The sequence below is a fragment of the Chinchilla lanigera genome, unplaced genomic scaffold (assembly GCF_000276665.1).
Source record: "Chinchilla lanigera isolate Chin_1 unplaced genomic scaffold, ChiLan1.0 scaffold00110, whole genome shotgun sequence".
NCBI lineage: Eukaryota > Metazoa > Chordata > Mammalia > Rodentia > Chinchillidae > Chinchilla > Chinchilla lanigera.
Genome location: NW_004955511.1, coordinates 3189085 through 3207307, shown reverse-complemented (window position 1 = coordinate 3207307; position 18223 = coordinate 3189085). Strand labels below are relative to the sequence as shown.

General features: G+C 38.4%; 1 protein-coding gene across 1 annotated transcript; it reads left to right on the top strand.

Annotated features, from left to right (window-relative positions):
- Positions 1-7194: 7194 nt before the first annotated feature.
- On the top strand, positions 7195-9725 carry LOC102005621 (olfactory receptor 5B3-like). The gene is made up of 2 exons (XM_013506384.1): positions 7195-8083; positions 9655-9725. The coding sequence occupies exons 1-2, from the start codon at positions 7195-7197 to the stop codon at positions 9723-9725; spliced, it is 960 nt and encodes a 319-aa protein (XP_013361838.1).
- Positions 9726-18223: the final 8498 nt, after the last annotated feature.

Genomic DNA, 18223 nt, shown 5'->3' with positions numbered 1-18223 from the left:
TATTGCTTTTTTGAAAGGAATAGTTAATGTTTAATTGTGTGATCAAAAGTACATTTAATGTTTAAAATCCAATAACTACCTTGGTCACATATGACAGTTTAATCATGTCTTTGCTAGGAGAGAGAAATAACAATCTGCAGTTATTCTCATGAGGAATTCTCCAGGGAGTATGATGTCTTTGTAATTGTCTCCAGACTTCCTTATATAAGTGTCTGGGATCAAAATAGAACACAAAATGACACCCTTGTAGAAGGCACATGTTATATTTCATGAGCCATTGGGTACCATTTATCCATTTGAAAGAGTCATTTTCACTACATGAAGACTTTTTTCTGACCCAAGGATTTACTATGAGGGACAATGTTAGATCAGGAAAAATACTCAAAAATAAAAATTATGATTTTTAAATGATAAGTTCTTTGAGAAAGAGTCTATAGACCTCTTATCACTTGCAGATATATTGGTGTGAGTTATGTGAGAGAAGGAATCCTACCATATTTATTTTATATATAAGGAGAAGGTGAGTGATTCTTCCAATGGCACAAAAAGAATTCAGGATTGATTGAAACTGGATCCATGTTAATTTTCTCTATTTTTCCCTCTTGCTCTAGAATAGTGAGCACATTCTCTCCACCACTCAAGAGAGGGGTTCCTCTAAGAACAAGTCCTCCTCTATGAATTTTTTTTAGATTTCATAACTGCTATTTTACACTGACCTTTCTCTTTGAGCAAACTGGTAAGCTGTTACATTCTATAACCATTTTCATCATAAATGTAAGTTATGCAAAAGCAGTAGCTTAACTATAATTATGATAAGTTATTTAAAACTAAAGATGTCTTCAAAAAGAGTACTGGGCAAGGTGATCATGGGGTATAAATATCAAAATATGTATCGTAAACTGTCCCGTGATTTATGACAAATCTTTTTTTTTTTTTTTTTGCAGTACCGGGGATCAAACTCACGACCTTGCGCTTGCCAGGCAGGGGCTTAAGCCACTGAGCTATATCCCCAGCCAAATCATACTTCTTAACCTCCCAAAATGAACAAAACTAACAAAAATGATGCTTTAAATGATTAGTGACATCAGCTTTCTCACTACATTTTTCCAAACAGAGATAGGGACAATCACAACCCCAGAGTACTACAGCGACTCTTCTTTAAAATGCAAAATGGTTTAAATGACTTAACATAATCTGAACAAGGTCGCCTTAACTCTTGCATCTTGAGTCTTTCTTATATGACCTCCATCATCTTGCAGCATAACCAACATTTCGATTCTTCAGTTTTGTCAGTGATAATGTAGGAATGTTATGCACACACACACACATGCCCTCACTGTGTAAAATGCTTATCCTTCGTTATGAAACATAGCATGTGTTAAAAATAGTCATCTGTATTCATATGGGTGAGCATGAAGCTTTCTTGGGGATAATTCATAAATTAAAATTGCTTATGGCATAGAAGAAAGAGAGCAGGAAATGATAGTTAGTTTGTACATATACAATTCCAAAGGCTGCCGTTCATATAACAAATTTAAATACTGTTACTACACAAGACAGATTCAAATAAAATATTTACAGTACACAACTTGCCACCAAATCGTGTCTTGGAGCTAAAGTTACCCCCTTGAAGTGGGAAGTTTCATCTCCTGGTCTCCGTGAGTTTGGTTATGTTGATGAAAATGAGTGAAGGGTGAGTTTGACAACAATGGAGTCTTTTTTCTAGACTAAAATATGGATTTCAGGAAAGCAGTGTTGAAAAAGAACGTCCTGCGTGGAACTGCAGGAGCAGCGATCATGCTGTTGGAGTTAAGGGAGCCAGAGGCACAGGAGCGAGAACCTCTCAAAACCCTAGGGTGGGACACAAAGCAGTAGAGGAGGGAAACCAAGAATTCAGGTTCGCCTGAGCTGGAACCCTGCATGTCAGCAGCTGCCTGGATCAAACCATCACTCCTAAAAATAAGACATCCCTACCGCTCACCATGATGTGTTTAACGCCCATCTTTTTATTGTGTTTAACTTATTGTCCTATTTAATTTTCACGTTAATACATAAAATTTGATCTGATGATAGCCATTCTTCCTGGACTGAGAGAGAATCTCAGTGCTGCTTTCATTTGCATTGCTCGAATGACCTACGGTGTTGAACATTTTTTCATATAGTTATTTGCCACTTGTATTTCTTCATCTGAGAAGTGTGTATTCATCTCAGATGCCCATTTCTTGATTGGGTCTTTGAATTTGGGGGCGTCTGATTTTTTCTCAATTTAATATTTAGATCTTTGATCCATTTTGATTTTAGTTTAGTGCATTGTTAGGCATAGGTCTAGTTTTAGTCTTCAGCATGTGCAAAGCCAGTTTTTCGAGCATCATTTATTGAAGAAGTTATCTTTCTTCCAGTGAATGTGTTTGGCCCTTTTGTCAAAGATGAGGTGGCTGGGTGTGTTTGGAGCTGCTTGTGCATCTTCTAATCTGTTCTCCTGATCCCCAGCTCTGGTTTTTTGGTATTGGTTTGGTTTGGTTTGGTTTTTTGCCAGTACCATTATCACTGTAGCACTGTACTATAATTTCAGGTCTGGAATACTGATGCCTCCTGCCTTGCCTTTGTTGTCCAGAACTGCTTTTGCTATTCTAGGTTGCTTTTGGTTTCAAATGAATTTTAGGAATGTTTTTTCTAGCTTTGTGAAGTATGCTAATGGTATGTTGATTTGGGTTGCATTATATCTGTATAACAATTTTGAGAGTATGGCCATTTTCACTGCGTTGGTTTTTCCTACCCGTGAGCAAAGGATAGCTATCCTTTTTCTGATATGTTCTTCAAGCTCCCTTTTCAGAGTATGGTAATTTTCAATATATAGATCATTTACTTTTTTTGTTAGATTGATTCCCTAGTATTTCATTTTTTGGATGCTATTGTGAAAGGTGTGATTTTTCTAATTGCTCTTTCAGTCTGTTATTGTTATACAGGAATGCTATTGATTTTTGAGTGTTGACTTTGTATCCAGCTACACTACTGACTTTGCTTATTACATCTACAGTTCTTTTGGTGGAGTTTTTGGGGTTTTCTATGTAGAGTATCATGTCATCTGAAAATAATAATTTAACTTCTTCCTTTCCCATCCTTATTCCTTTTTTGCCCCGTATGTAATTCATCTGGTTAATGTGTCCAGAACTATAACAAATAGAAGTGGTGATAATGAATATCCTTGTCTTGTTCCTGATTTTAGATAGAAAGCTTTCAGTTTTTGACAATTTAGTATGATTTTTTTTTTTGGTTTTTTGTTTTGTTTTATTTTTGTTTTTTTTTTTTTTTTTTTTTTTTCCGGTACCTGCAATCGAACTCATGACCTCGCACTTGCCAGGCAGGTGCTATGCCACTGAGCTAAATCCCCAGCCCCTAATTTAGTATGAATTTAATGGTTGGTTTGTCATAGATACTTTTCATAATTTTGAGATAGAGACCATCTAATCAAATTTTCTGTGTGGTTTTTATCATGAATGAGTGTTGGATTTTGTCAAATGTTTTTTCTGTATCTATTGAGACTATCATGTGATTTTTATCTTTGGTTCTGTTTATATGGTGTATTACATTTTTTGATTTATGTGTGTTGAAACATCCCTGCATCCAGCCACTGTGGAAATCAGTATGGGCATAACACAAAAAAATAGGATTAGAAGTCCCATTCAACTCAGCCATCACCCTCTGGATATCTTCCTGGAAGAACTGAAAACATCATACCACAGCAATATATGTGCACACAGGTTTATAGCAGCACAATTTGTAATAGCTAAATCTTGGAAATAACCCAGTGCCAATCAACGGAGGAATGGATAGAAAAGATATAATCTTTTATACAGTGGAGTACTACTCAGCTGTAAAGAAATATAAACTTGAATTATTTATAGGTAAATGGATGCAACTTGAGACCATATTTATAAGTGAAGTAGGCATCACATGTGTAAACATTGTATTGTCTCCCTGGTGTGAGAAACTAAAAGAATAAATAAGGATCAAAATGTACAACAGATGTTTTGAAATGGGAAGAAATTGCTCAAAAGGAAAGAAGAACTAGGGTGGGGGAAAAAGGAAAGGAAGGAAGGGGAAAAAACCACAAGATAGTTACGGCAGTGGTTCTTAACTCATTAAAAAGAAAAGTTTGTGCTAATATCATTCAGAGAATTTTTTTATGCTTAAATCTTGTACTCTGAGTAACTACTTTGAAAATAATAATATGCAGTGTGTTAACTGTTGTTCTCTTATTATTTGGTTATAAAATTTTGTTTATTTTTCCATAAAAAGGTTGATCTTATACCATGTTCATTGGAGTTGGTATAGTACTAACAACGGCTAGCTAAATGTCAGATCTGATTTCAAGATTCTAAACTCCCTGACACAGCATATGTGATGCTACACTTTCCCTCTCAATTACTCTGGCAGTAGGCAGGCTCCCACTCCCTAAGTATTTCACTGCCTCTTTGTTGACATGTGCAGAGATTGTTGAGAAGTATGAAATCATAAGGGAAAGTTTGTAGTGTAATTCAGAGCTTCCTAGCTCTTTTCTTTTTTTACTAAATTCAATTTAATTTGTAATAATGAATTGTATATTTTATAATTTTTAAAATTTTATTAATACATGTTTCCAATTCATGCAGTTTACAATCATCTTGGGGAGTGGTGACATGTACATATTAGAGCTTGGTTTTTTTATACTTCTTTTTCCCTCCACCTTCCACTTCTTCCTCTGGTTCCCCTACCCTCTTCCCTTGCTGCTGATATTATTTGTCTTAGCTCATGATATGGTATATATTTTTTACATTAATTGAATTTAGTAGGTTCCTGTGCATGGTGCATCTTTATTTTTCTCCTTTCCCCTTCCCTTCACCTCACCCCTCACCTGAGTTCCTTTGGGCCACTTTCCCTGCAGCAAGAGATCCACTCCCTTGTCCCTTCCTATCCATCCTTTATCATTTTCTTCCTTTGTACTTTGCCTCACTCAACTGAGAGATACTATATGGTATATAGCCTTGTGTGTCTGATTTATTCCACCTAGCATTATACTTTCCAGGTGCATCCATTTTTCTACAAATGTCCCAAAATTTGTCAATCATTATAGCTGAGTAGAATTCCATTACACATAGATACCACGTTTTCTTTACCCAATCATCTGTTGATGGCTGTATAGTTGCTTCCAGGATTTAGCTACTACAAATCATGCTGCTATAAATATTGATACACTTGCATCACTGTAGTATGATAACTTAGGCTCTTTGGGGAAGATACCTAGCAGGGGAATAGCTGGGTCATATGGAATTTCTAATTTCATTTTTTGATGAACTCCATACTAATTTTCATAATGTTTGTACTAGTTTATTCCCACCAACAATCCAGGAGGATTCCTTTTTCACCACAGCCTCACCAGGATTTGTTATTGTTTGATTTTCTAATGATTGCCATTCATTCCAGGGTAAGGTGATGCTGTTGGTGTTGTTTTAATTTCCAGTTCTCTAATGGCCAGAGATGCTGAACACTCTTTTCATATATTTGTTGACCTTATGTATTACTTTCTCTCTGTAATGTCTTTTCATTTATCCTGCCCATTGACTTGGTCTTTAGTTTTAAGTGATTTAATTTCTTTTGAATTCTTTGTATGTTCTATATATTATTCCACTGTCTGAGGAGTAGCTGGCAAAAATTTTCTTCCATTCTGTAGATTGACTCCTTGCTCTACTCAGTGATTCTTTTGCTGTGTAGACCCTGCTAGTCTGATATAATCCTATTTGTTGATTCTTGCTGCCATTTCTTGTATGTTTAAGGTTCTGTCTAGAAAATCCTTTTCTACACTTGTTTTCAAGTGCTTTATCTATTTTTCTTTTAGAAGGTTTAATTCACCTGTTCTAATGTTTAGACTTTTTATTTTAAAGAAAATAGTACAAAAAAGAACAATAGCAAAATAAAAACAACACAAAGCAAGGACATTAAAAATGATACAGGGTTTCAAACCAAATGATAGAGATTAACAGTGATTGTTACATTACATATTCTTATCTTCAGCGAAGTTGCTCAGATTACCAGATGTAAGAATAGAAGATTGATCAAATCATTAAAGGGAATAAGAGAATAATAATTTTAAAGAACATTAGAGACAATACATAGTGTCACTAGGCAGGATTGTAGGAATTCACCAATGGATATTATACTGCAAATTGTTGTCGTCATATAAATTGCTCAGATTACCAGATACAAGCGTGCAAAATTGGTCAAAATATTAAAAAAAACTTTTAATCATTAACTGTTCCCCTTAACAAATGATCAAAAAACCGTCATGTTTAGACCTTTGATCCATTTTAATTTTATTCAACAAGTGGTATTGGGAAAACTGATCATTTGTTAACTCTTTAAAGGAGCTTTTGCAATTGATGGAGTGAACATTTCACTGTTTGATTATTAATTGTTGGTTTTACCTATTGGAGAAGCAAATATATAGTGAGCAACATATCACATAATCAACCTGTCACTTACATCACTATGAAACCTCAAACTCTCAGAATGGAAGAAATATATCAGAAGAAATTACACCTTCAGTTAAATTCGACTTGACCTGACCTCACTTAAGACTCTTAACAATTAGGAATCATTCATTATAGGTTAAAATTCTACCTAGGTACAGAGCAGAGATTGCCATTTAATAGTTCTGCGAATCTGAATAACTCACATAGCCTCCTGTGATCAATGATTATATAAATGTGACAGACAAGCAAACTCACAACCTTGCTTACAGAAGACAGGAATACACATCTATTCTGTGGGTGGCAGTGTCTATCCCTGGATGAGCAATGTGGAAGTCGGCTCTTACTGTGCCCAAAGAGTTCATGGTTTACACACCTCTTTCCAGTTATTTTTGTTATTAAATAGTCGCCATATCAGTTTACAAATTAACTAATATACAAATTGTCTACATGATCCGTTAAAATTCATATTAGACAACTTATAATTTTACCTGTCCTTAACAGAATCAGTTTGATCTTCAAGAAAATGTTTTCCTTTGGAGGGGGTCTTAAAGTATAAATTACTGTATTATCACAGTGACAGAAAACTTACTGTTCTCATATTTTCCAGTTTCAAGTTAATGTCTTTATCTTTTTGTAGTTTTTTTCTCATTGCTACAGAGCATCCAGAGAGTCTCAGATAACAGTGATGGAGAACAGGACAGAGGTGACGGAGTTCCTCCTGCTGGGACTGACTGATGACTCACGCCTGCAGCTTCCCCTCTTCATAACCTTCCTCCTCATCTACACCATCACTGTGCTTGGGAACCTGGGGATGATCCTGCTGATCCTGCTGGACGCTCGTCTGCACACCCCCATGTACTTCTTCCTTGGTAACCTGTCTCTGGTGGATTTTTGTTCCTCTTCCACTGTCACTCCGACAGTCATGGCTGGGCTCCTTCTAGGAGACAAGGTCATTTCCTACAATGCTTGTGCTGCTCAGATGTTCCTGTTTGCAGCTCTTGTTACTGTGGAAAATTATCTCTTGGCCTCCATGGCCTATGACCGCTATGCCGCAGTGTGCAGACCCCTGCACTACACGTCCACCATGACCACGAGTGTGTGTGCGGGTCTCTTCCTAGGTTCCTATGCCTGTGGCTTCCTGAATGCCGCCCTCCACATTGGGGATACATTCAGTCTCTCCTTCTGCAACTCCAATGTGGTCCACCACTTTTTCTGTGATATTCCAGCAGTCATGGTTCTTTCTTGCTCAGATAGACAGGTTAGTGAGTTGGTTCTTGTTTATGTAGTGAGCTTCCATATATTTTTTGCCTTCTTTATTATTTGGATATCCTACATCTTCATTTTTGTCACCATCTTAAGGAAGCACTCAGGCACAGGAGCTCAGAAGGCTCTATCGACCTGTGCTTCTCACTTCACTGCTGTCTCCATCTTCTATGGGACGAGTATCTTCATGTACCTACAACCCAGCTCCAGTCACTCCATGGACACTGACAAAATCGCCTCTGTGTTCTACACCATGGTCATCCCCATGCTGAACCCCGTGGTCTACAGCCTGAGGAACAAGGAGGTCAAGGGTGCATTCTTAAAAGTCAGTCATGCATTCATATTTTGGAACCAAGATAATCGTTAGGAGTTTGATTTTAGGCTTGTGAGATTCATAGTAGCTGGATTCATGAACTTCATTATTCGTTATTCCACTTTAGGTATCTAACTGCTTCTTCTGGGTATGTCTTTGTTGGAACACTTGGTACCATGCAATAATAATGCCCTGGGCTCCATGAGGTTTTTGATCCTTCTTTCCTGACTCTCAGAGAGAACCACAGCAACTGGTTTACCTTCATATGTACCAACTCTTTTATTGCTTCCTCTTAAATCACTGTTAAACCCTTCTAGCGAATTTAAAATTTCACATTGCAAATTTTAGCTCTGTAATTTCTATCTGGTACCATTTTACAATGTTTGTCTCCTTATTGGTATTCAACGTTTGTAGAAATCCCATGTCTTTACTTTCTTCTAGTTCTGTATCAGTATACACTTTAAGATCTTTGCACATATTTAAAGTAGTTGATTTGAACTCTCTGACTTCTATTGAAAGTCTACATTCTTCTGCATAACTACTCTTATTAACCCCCTTTTTCGTGAGCCATCTTTTCTTGTCCTTTGCATATTACCTATATCTGTTTTGAAAATTTGACTTTTTTTTTTTTTTTTTTTTTTGGTTTTTCTCCGGTACCAGGAACCGAACTCATGACCTTGAGCACTTTGCCACTGAGCTAAATCCCCAGCCCAAAATTTGACATTTTTATTATTAAATTGTGGCAACTCTGGAAGTCAAATTCTTCCCTCTCCCAAGGGGTTCTCTTTTTTGTGGTTACTTGTTATGGGTTGTAGGTTTCATTGCTTATACAGTGAATTTCTGAAAGTAGTTTTAGTAATTTTCTCTGTCATTTCTGTTTCTTTCCTTTAGAGTCAGTTTGCAGCTTTATTGATACTTTTGTAAAAGTCATATTGCCACCTTTTCTTAGATTTAACTTTTATGTATGTTCTATAAATCTTTGACAGTATCTGAATCATAACAAGTTTGTTCTGAGAATATTAGCTCTCATTTTCAATTTTTCTGTAGAATTCCAGCCCTTGAATTACCCTACAGTACCATTTTCCAGTCTCTGTTTTGTGATGAATTGATAGCTGTATTAAGGACCCAGTCAACAAAACACTTAAACCCTCATTTATCCTTTTTTTTTTGGTTTTTCTCCGGTACCGGGAACCGAACTCACGACCTTGTGCTTGCCAGGCAGGCGCTTTGCCGCTGAGCTAAATCCCAGCCCCTTAAACCCTCATTTAGTATCCTTGATTTAACAGCAATCATAAAGCCATCGTCATATAATGTCATAATTACAGGTGTTGGGTATCAGGATCTGATATCTGGGGGGGATCATTTAGGCTCTAATTTGTTTCTCACCACAGCTGTAGCTTTCCACTACGTGATTTTATGGTAAGTGGAGCCCCTCTCTGTTGCATCGTTCGAGGCTCCTGGTGATAGGACATCACAATCTATGGTTGTATCTACTGGAATAGGAAGCCAAGTGATCATTATGCAGGAGTGAAGACATGAAGAGCAGTGTGCATTCTCCAAATAACATAGCAGCCTTGCCAAAGCTCGTAATCCAGAGCCACTGCATGTGTCCCCGGGTGAAATGGAGCAGCAACACGTAGGGAAGTGATGGATAACTATAGTTGTCCTATGTTTTCTAACTCATACACTATCAATTTTTATAAACAATGAATATTAACATTTAACCCATGGAACCCCTAACATGTATAGAAATTTTCATCTACCAACCCCTTTGAAAATCCTAGCAGGATGGCAAGATATTATTTTCCGTTTTATTACAAAAAAGAAGGTGAACTTGCTGTGGCTAAACTTCTCCCTGAATTTGAAGTGAAACAACCCAAAGGCATGGGATACATGTTTCACCAGGATAAGTCTTCAGGACAGTGTGGTCTGAGAGGTAGCTGCAAATGAAAAGAAAACAAAACTGCTTCTTTGGTGGACAAAAGAACACCCAAGCCAGAAATATGATGGTGACACAACTGGATGTTTCAAAAGACTGAAAATATGCGGTATGGAGATATCTTCACATGCCAGAATCATCAAAAATGAGAGTAAAATAAAAGTAGTAATTAAAAACTTAAAACAAGATATGGATCATGATGTAAAGCAATTTGGATTGTTGAGGAGAGCTCAAATTAGAAAGTTTCCTCAGAAAACAGCTTGGCATTTTTTTGCATTTATCCGAATAAATGCACATGTTTGACAAACCAACCTAGCTGTGAGGTGTTTCCACACATGACAGGAGCAGTCTTTGTTCAACTCAAAGTCTTGAACCAGGGTTTAAATAAAACTTATTGATCATTACAGAACCGTAAAGCCAGCACATATGTTCTTCAACTCCATAATGAGAAAAATATCTTGTAATGTCATATAGTGGAATAATATTCGCAATAAAAGCTTCTATTACAATAAAAATGGGTCTCAAATGGTTAGGGAAAGGCGCCAGATTGAAAGACCTAACATTCTAGGATTACAGTTGAGGATATTCTAGCAAAGGCAAAATTGCTTTTATAAAAAGTGCTTATTTGATATCAGAGTCAGTGATGTGGGAAGTTAGCAGAGAGAAGCTGAGATCTTCAAGTTATGGTAGTAGTGGTTACAATGTTGTGTTTGACAAAATGCTTTGACTTATACACTAAAACCATATGTATTGTGATATATAATTAGAACATTTAAAATAACAGGAAATAAGAAATAATGCAATTAAATATGCACATTAAAATAACCAACTTGTTCCCACTGGTATTTTAATTGCTTATTGCCTTGAAGAGGAGGACCAGGAGCCACAGATATTCATATGAGGGAATCTCCAGAGGCCCCCCTGTCTGCAATTCTCTCTGGCTCTCCATGTATCAGCCTTGGTGATCCCCGGATGACAAGAAGTGTCTCGTCTTAGAAGGAACACATTAGAAGAGCCACACTGCATGCCTCTCCCTGTGCAACATCATTTATCCCTCTGGAGGATGATCTCTGTTAGTACGTGCAGGCTTTCTTTCCTGAAGATTTGGTATGAGTCTGCAGTCATGGCCAGGAAAACACACCCAAAGGTGAAAATCATATTGATTGACTTTTACATAATAACTTCTCTGTGAGATGTTTTATAGACTTCTTTCACTTGTTATGTACAGACACAACTCTGTGAGTTATGTGAGAGAAGTAATCTTATCATGTTTATTATATATATAAGGAAGATTTCAGTAACATTTTCAAGGGCACAGAAAGAACTAGCAGTAGCTTTGAGGGTTGATCCAAGTTAATGTTCTTTCTTCCATCTCTCCCTGCCTTAAAGAAGTTGCAGCATGGTGATTGCTGCCTGTGGGAGAACACACACAACACTGTAAAGCTGATTTCATGACTAACCAGTATGGACTGATTCTTCTTTCCCTTCCAGAAAACTGGACAGTATCTGTACTCCATAAACGTACTCAGTGAGATGTCTCCATGCAAACTCAGTGGGAGTAAAGTTCTATAGTCATTTAAAAACAGAAAGAACTTGTTCCAACAATTTTCTGAAAACCTAAGGTGGGTCTAGTGTATAAACATCAAACTCCATCACATGGGGATTTTTATAACACATCATGCTATTTTTCCAAACTACAAACTAAAATTTCAGACAGATGATGTTCTGAATGGTAGGTAGTGATTTTGTCTTTTCATTATCTGCTCACCTATCATTGGAGATAAACCAGCAAAACATCCAAACAAGCAGTCCACAAATGTGAAATGATAGTTCTTTAAAGTACAAATGGCCCTACCTAAATTAACAAGATCTGGAATGCATTTTAACCTTTTAACTTATGCTTATTATTATTAGCACCTATTGACAGTGATGTGACTAAAAACACACTTCGGATTGGGCTGAAGGAGGCTTTAACTCTAGAGTGTTGAGTCTTTTTCATAGTAGGTTATAATTTTAAACCATCATGTAACTTCCCAAATCCTCAATTTCCTCATGAGAGAAACTAATAATAGTATCCATGTTACACACACACATGCACACACACACACACACCCCTATATATAAAGTCCTTTTCATTTTTGTGTAACACTTTGTATGGTAAAAGTGATCACATTTGTTAGAGTTTGCAAGCATAATGTCTTCACAGAGTAGGCTCATAAAGTGAAATTTCCAAAAGCTTAGGGAAAAGAAGGTAGGCATCATTAGTATTAAATGGATATTCTTCAAAAGGCTTCACTCAAATAAAGATTCAAGTGAAATGTTTCACAGTGTGAAAACTGCCTTCAAAATAGACCTGTGGGCTGTCTTTACAAAGACAGCCTACAAACCAGGAATGTTCAACATTCAGCCTTTGTGATTCTGGTATGGGATGCCAGGAATGAAAAAAAAAAAAAAACAAGTTTAAGAAAAATGGCCACTTATCCGCATTAACATGTGGATTTCAAGGAAGAGCACTTCAGAAAGAATGTTTCTTGTGGAACTGCCAGAGCAGCAATCAGATGTTTGCAGCAAGGACAGACAAACACTGGAGAGCACGGAGATTCTCAACAGCCACAGTGCAGGAGGGTAGGAAAGTTGGAGAGGGAACTTTCAAAATTCCAAATTTACAACTGAAATCATGTGTGTCTGCATCCACTTCGATCAGCTCCACATGAAGACCACTACTCTGCCCTGACACTGTAATGACACAATACCTAGCACTCACCAGGCTGTGCTCAACACCCAGTTTTTCATCTTGTGTTTTGTTTTGTTTTTGCTTTTACTTTATTTAATCCTCACAACAATCCATGAAAGCAAGTCTCATAACTATCTTCATTTTGGAGATAGAAACACAATGTCTGTGGATTTAGTCTATATCCCATGATTCCTAAGTAGTAAGTAGTAGGTCAGGTGTGTCTCCTCCCAGAACCTAAGCTCCATGTGACCTATATCTGCTGCTATGCACCCTTTCACCCAGGATTTCCTTTATAGGTGAACATGTTCCCACCATCCTAGTTTTTCCACCTCTTCTGCCATAGAGACTCACTATGGTGATCCTAGAGTTAAACCGTCTTTCATTTAACCAAAAGTTTGTTGCTAGCCATTTTGCCATTAAAATGTATAAATATATAGATGTTAATAAACATGAGATTGTGATGAGAAGAATAAAATAGAATTCAGAGTTCACTAAGATACTTGGGATACTTTGTTGTTGAAAGGATCATTTCACACTTCCGCTTTTCATTTTTCCTCTAATGAGAGGCAAATAGATCATGAAAAATATGATATTAGCACCTAATCAATCACTAACTTAGTTCACCGGTAAATCCCAAATGCTGACATTGAACCAAAGCAGAAAAGGAATAATTGTAAATGGTATTAAAGTCAAGAAGATTTAAATTGAGTTTAAAATCTTAGACATAGGAACCGCTCACCATGGGTCACTGGTTGGCATAGGTCTGCAGCAAGGGTTTCCAATACTTGTATACATATGAACAAATACTCAGCCCCTTTGCTTTATACCTTAGATGAACTTAGCAGCTAATCAAGCTCACACTATTTCTGACAGGAGATAGTGAAAGCGTCCAAAGTACCCGCAGCTGTTCTTCGGAGTAACATGGGGGGTCAGCTTCTACCAAACTCTGAAGAAGTGAATTCACCAATAGATTATTAACCCACACAGTCATTCTCATCAAAGTATTCAACTGTCTGCATCTCAAATAACAAATGTAAAAAACTTTAAAAAGAAATAGATGAGCCACTAAGATTGCACATAATTTTATATGTAATTAATGCATTCTCTTTGGCTTTCAAAGCCATGTTTTTCTGGAGAATCATGAAATACAAGTTACAACTGCAATCCCAGAATGCACATTATAATATCCAATTTTAATTCAGCTTCTTTACCTATCCCTTCTTTTTTTCTCATTGCTACAAAACGGCTAGTGATTCCCACATAACAGTGATGGAGAACAGGACAGAGGTGACAGAGTTCCTCCTGCTGGGACTGACCGACGACCCAGGCCTGCAGCTTCTGCTCTTCATAACCTTCCTCCTCATCTACACCATCACTGTGCTTGGGAACCTGGGGATGATCCTGCTGATCCTCCTGGACGCTCATCTGCACCCCCCCCCCATGTACTTCTTCCTCGGTAACCTGTCTCTGGTGGATTTCTGTTACTCTCCCACTGTCACTCCCACAGTCATAACTAGATAGCTGGAAAACATTTTCTTCTAAGTGCATAGGTTTAGTAAAGATCTTCCCTCAACAATGCAGGTAGCCCTCATCTGATCTGTTGAGAGCTCACCTGAATAGAACAAAATGATAGGAAGGGGCAGCTGTCTGTCCCTCTGCCCTCTCTCTGCCTCCTTTAACTGGGACAGCTATGGTCTCTCACTCTTATGTATGAGGACCACTGGGCTGTGGTCTCTCAGCCTCCAAGCTAAATAATAGTCCCACCCAAGCTCCTCTTTCTCAGGTCTCTGAGCTCAGACTGGGTTATGTCTCCAGTTTTCCTGGTTCTCCAGCAGGCTCAGGTACATCCTGAGGCCTCTTCGTCTCCATGATGACACGAGCTGAAAACTGCAATAATCTCCTCTCCTGTTTGTCTCCCTCTCCCTCTCCCTCTCCCTCTCTTTCTTCCCCCCTCCCTCTCTCTGTTATTGCACTGGAAGTGCCTGACTCATATACTAGTTTTTAATCATTATAGTTTCATATTTCTATTAATGAATGTATGTTCATATCTAATATTTTTATATATTTATCTACTATTCTGAGTCCTAATTTTAGAAAAATCACAATGTATTTATAAGCATTAAATGAAAATATACGCTTTTTTGCACAAATTAATGAGTGATGCATAGATCTGGCATTTCACATCACTGAATATATCTGTTTAACTCAGTCATTTTATTTTTTTTAATTTTTATTTTATTTTAATTTTTTGGTTTTTCTCCGGTACCGGGAACCGAACTCACGACCTTGCGCTTGCCAGGCAGGCGCTTTGCCGCTGAGCTAAATCCCCAGCCCCTAACTCAGTCATTTTATACAACTCTCATGTTCTTGTTTTAATTTTCAAGAGGATAAAATAGCCAGAGTACCAGAAAAATCCAAGAAAAATAAAAATATTTTAATATATTCCTATATTACTGCAAATTTTCAGACTATTTAAAAATTGCACTAACATTAATAGAGTGTTTTCTTTCTGAAAATGTTGGGACACTGCTCATGATTAACACTGCATTTGCTTCAGCTGAGTTACATCACCTCTCAACACTTAAGCAATCCTTCATCTCAGTTCACTCATACTGCTGGTCTTGCCATTTCTTCACAACTCCAGCCATGCTCATGCTACAGGGCCTTTGTATGCACTGGGTGTGAACGATCCTCACTCTCCTCAACCCCTTTCTTCAGTGCCAGCCTGTTGTGCAGTCCTGCCTTGGCCATCTTGCTAATCAGTCTCCACTCACCAGATCCACTGGCCCCTCCTCCTACACCATCTGTCGCAGTTCTTGTCGGACTTCTCCTCCAACTCTGTCCAGGGTGAACAGATCCCCTGAACTAGATGCCCACAGATGTATAAGAAAAGTCAGAAAAACATCAAACCATGAGCAAAATTCTGTGATCAGGTGCTAGCAGCCTCTCGGACTGACTGCCCCCTAATACCAAATTCAGTCACCTTTTATTGAGCAAGAACTAAGGACATGGCTAGGACAAATGGACAGATACCAACATTTTAGCAAGAATAATTAAGGGATCACCTAAGACATGCCTATAATCCCAGCATTCAGGAGGCTGAGACAAGAGGATCTTAAACTCAAGGTTAATCCAGAATGTATAATAAAGCCTTATCTTAAGAAACTCTAACAGACAAATCATAGTGTCCTCAATGCATTCTAATCAAATAACATCCTTCTCCACAGGTTCTTATCAACTCTCAGCTACTCTCTGTGCCCATTTCTTTCTTGTTTCTCTCTCCCAGGATGAATGCAAGCTCCTTGAGAGCAATGATCTGCTTTGTGTACCACATCAGCATGTGCATGATCACCAGCACCTACGTGGGTGTCTGAAGTAGAGTCTCAGCAAATATTTGTTAAATGAATGAATGTTGAGGCTTAATTATTTTATTCATTCACTTAACAAATATTTGAGCCTTTACATAAGTGATGATGGGTGTGAGTCGTGCATAGTAAAACTTCTAGATCAACATTCAGCACTCTTAAGAGACACTGATCATTTTCTGCTTTGCTGAAATATTTTTTCTGCATTCTCACATTCCTTGCTTGTAGAGAAGATGAAATCCCATCATTGCATCCCATCATTATCATCAAATAGATCATTTTAATTTTCCCATAACTTCCACTTAGACATGCTATCTCAGTAAGTGGCCAAGAAACATCAAATAAGTATTATTTGGTATATCATAAGGAGGCATTAAATATGAGGTTGTCTGATGGATTGATATCCAGTTGCATTTGAGAAATTGCTGCAAACACATAAATTATATAGTTAATGGAAAAGATTTTAAAGTCAATGTAGAATACAAACATGGTACTCTTGACCCTAAAAAACACAGGGTCATTCAGGATGCTTATGCAGAGTGCAATTTTCATATTCTTAATTTTGTTCATCAGGAAACTCAGTCTTATACAGACCCTAAGCACAGCAATACGTTCCCATGTGCAATTTATTCTTCCTGTAGAGAAAGAGGCTTCGACATCTCCATGCTTGTAATATTGAGCTTGAATGTGCTGATGGTCATGCTGTTTCCTGTGGAACTGAATAGAATAGCGCATACATTCATTCTGTGTTCATGGTTACCGTTCTTTGGAGCTATTTCTAATGCTTATCTTAGTGACAGCTGGATTTTAGAATTATTATGGATTTCTGAAAACTCTAGGAAGAGTGTGCACATCTTGCCGTGTAACAATGGCAAGTTCAGTAATCGGATCTGAGTTCTAATTCTGAACATTTGAATGTTACTCAGTGTGGCTGAGAAGGACTACACAGACGTGACCGAGTGAAGGATTTCAGCAATGTGAATCCCCTGTGATCGTCTCTGTCTGCCCCAATAGCAACCACTATACAGCAGAATTGGAAAGATTTAAGCATGGGAGCCATCAAAGTGAGGTCAAGACAGACACAAAACAGCCGGACCCGTCCTTGTCCCTGCCACTGCAGGGAGGGGGCTGGTTTGACTGACAGCTGTCACTTCCCTTCCCTCCCCTTCCCCTCCAGGAATGGACTGGGACAGCTTGACCCAGGATCCTGCCGACATCCTGGAACTTACTGTGCAGCTGCTTTCCAGGCCGCTCTGACAGAGCTGCAGCTGGACCGACCCCTGCAATGTCCCTTCCTAGCTGTATCACTCCAGGCTCTGCTGCCTCCGAAGAATCCAGCCAGACTTCTAGTGGGGCAAAAATCGGAGAGGGACCTCGGTCCTTTACTAACATCCCTTAATTTTGCAAACCCTGACGTCATGGTCAACATGGCTGGTTCTCCTGGGGGTCCTCAGAGCAGTGGTAAACTTGACTCGAGCTCCGTTGTTCTGGATATCTGGCAGCTGCCAGTCAAGCGCCCTTTTTCCTGATGTTCCCCCAAATGTTGCCATGACAGCGGCATTCACCCCAGAGGAGATGCCTTCTGACTGGAGCAGACTTGCATTTGTACCAAGCAGAACTGATTTGGAGCAACGTGCAGGGTCAAATTCATACCAATCAGCAGGCTCAAATTTGGACCAATCATTGGCCTTCTGTTACTGTATAAGCAGCACTCCTCTCAGACTCCTTGACTTGGGTAAGGGAGCTGTCTCTCTTATAATGACCCTAGCTGCTAGAATAGGATCTGTTCAAACAAAGCCTTGCTCCAGTGGTCTATAAATCTACTGGTGATTTATTTTTCCAATATTAAATTTACTCAGAATTCTTATCCCAGAGAGAGCAGATTGCTTTTTAAAAAAACTACAAACACTAGAGGCTGCCAGCTTTAAAGAGTTCCAGGGACTTGTGGCAGAAGTAGATGCAGATCAGGGGTGGAGAAAGAGCTGCAGTAGCCAGCAGTGCTGGCTGACAGCATTGAGCGTTGTGGCAACGAGACGGACGCTGTTGGGTGGTAAAGACCAGCACCGAGGGGCATCAGCTGGCAGCACCCAGTAACAACCA

Excerpts from the sequence above, each read along its gene's own strand:
- LOC102005621 (XM_013506384.1), top strand. The coding sequence starts at position 7,195 with ATGGAGAACAGGACAGAGGTGACGGAGTTCCTCCTGCTGGGACTGACT. Across the intron at positions 8,084-9,654 it reads GAGGAACAAGGAGGTCAAGG|CAGCCTTGCCAAAGCTCGTA; the intron begins GTGCATTCTTAA and ends CAAATAACATAG.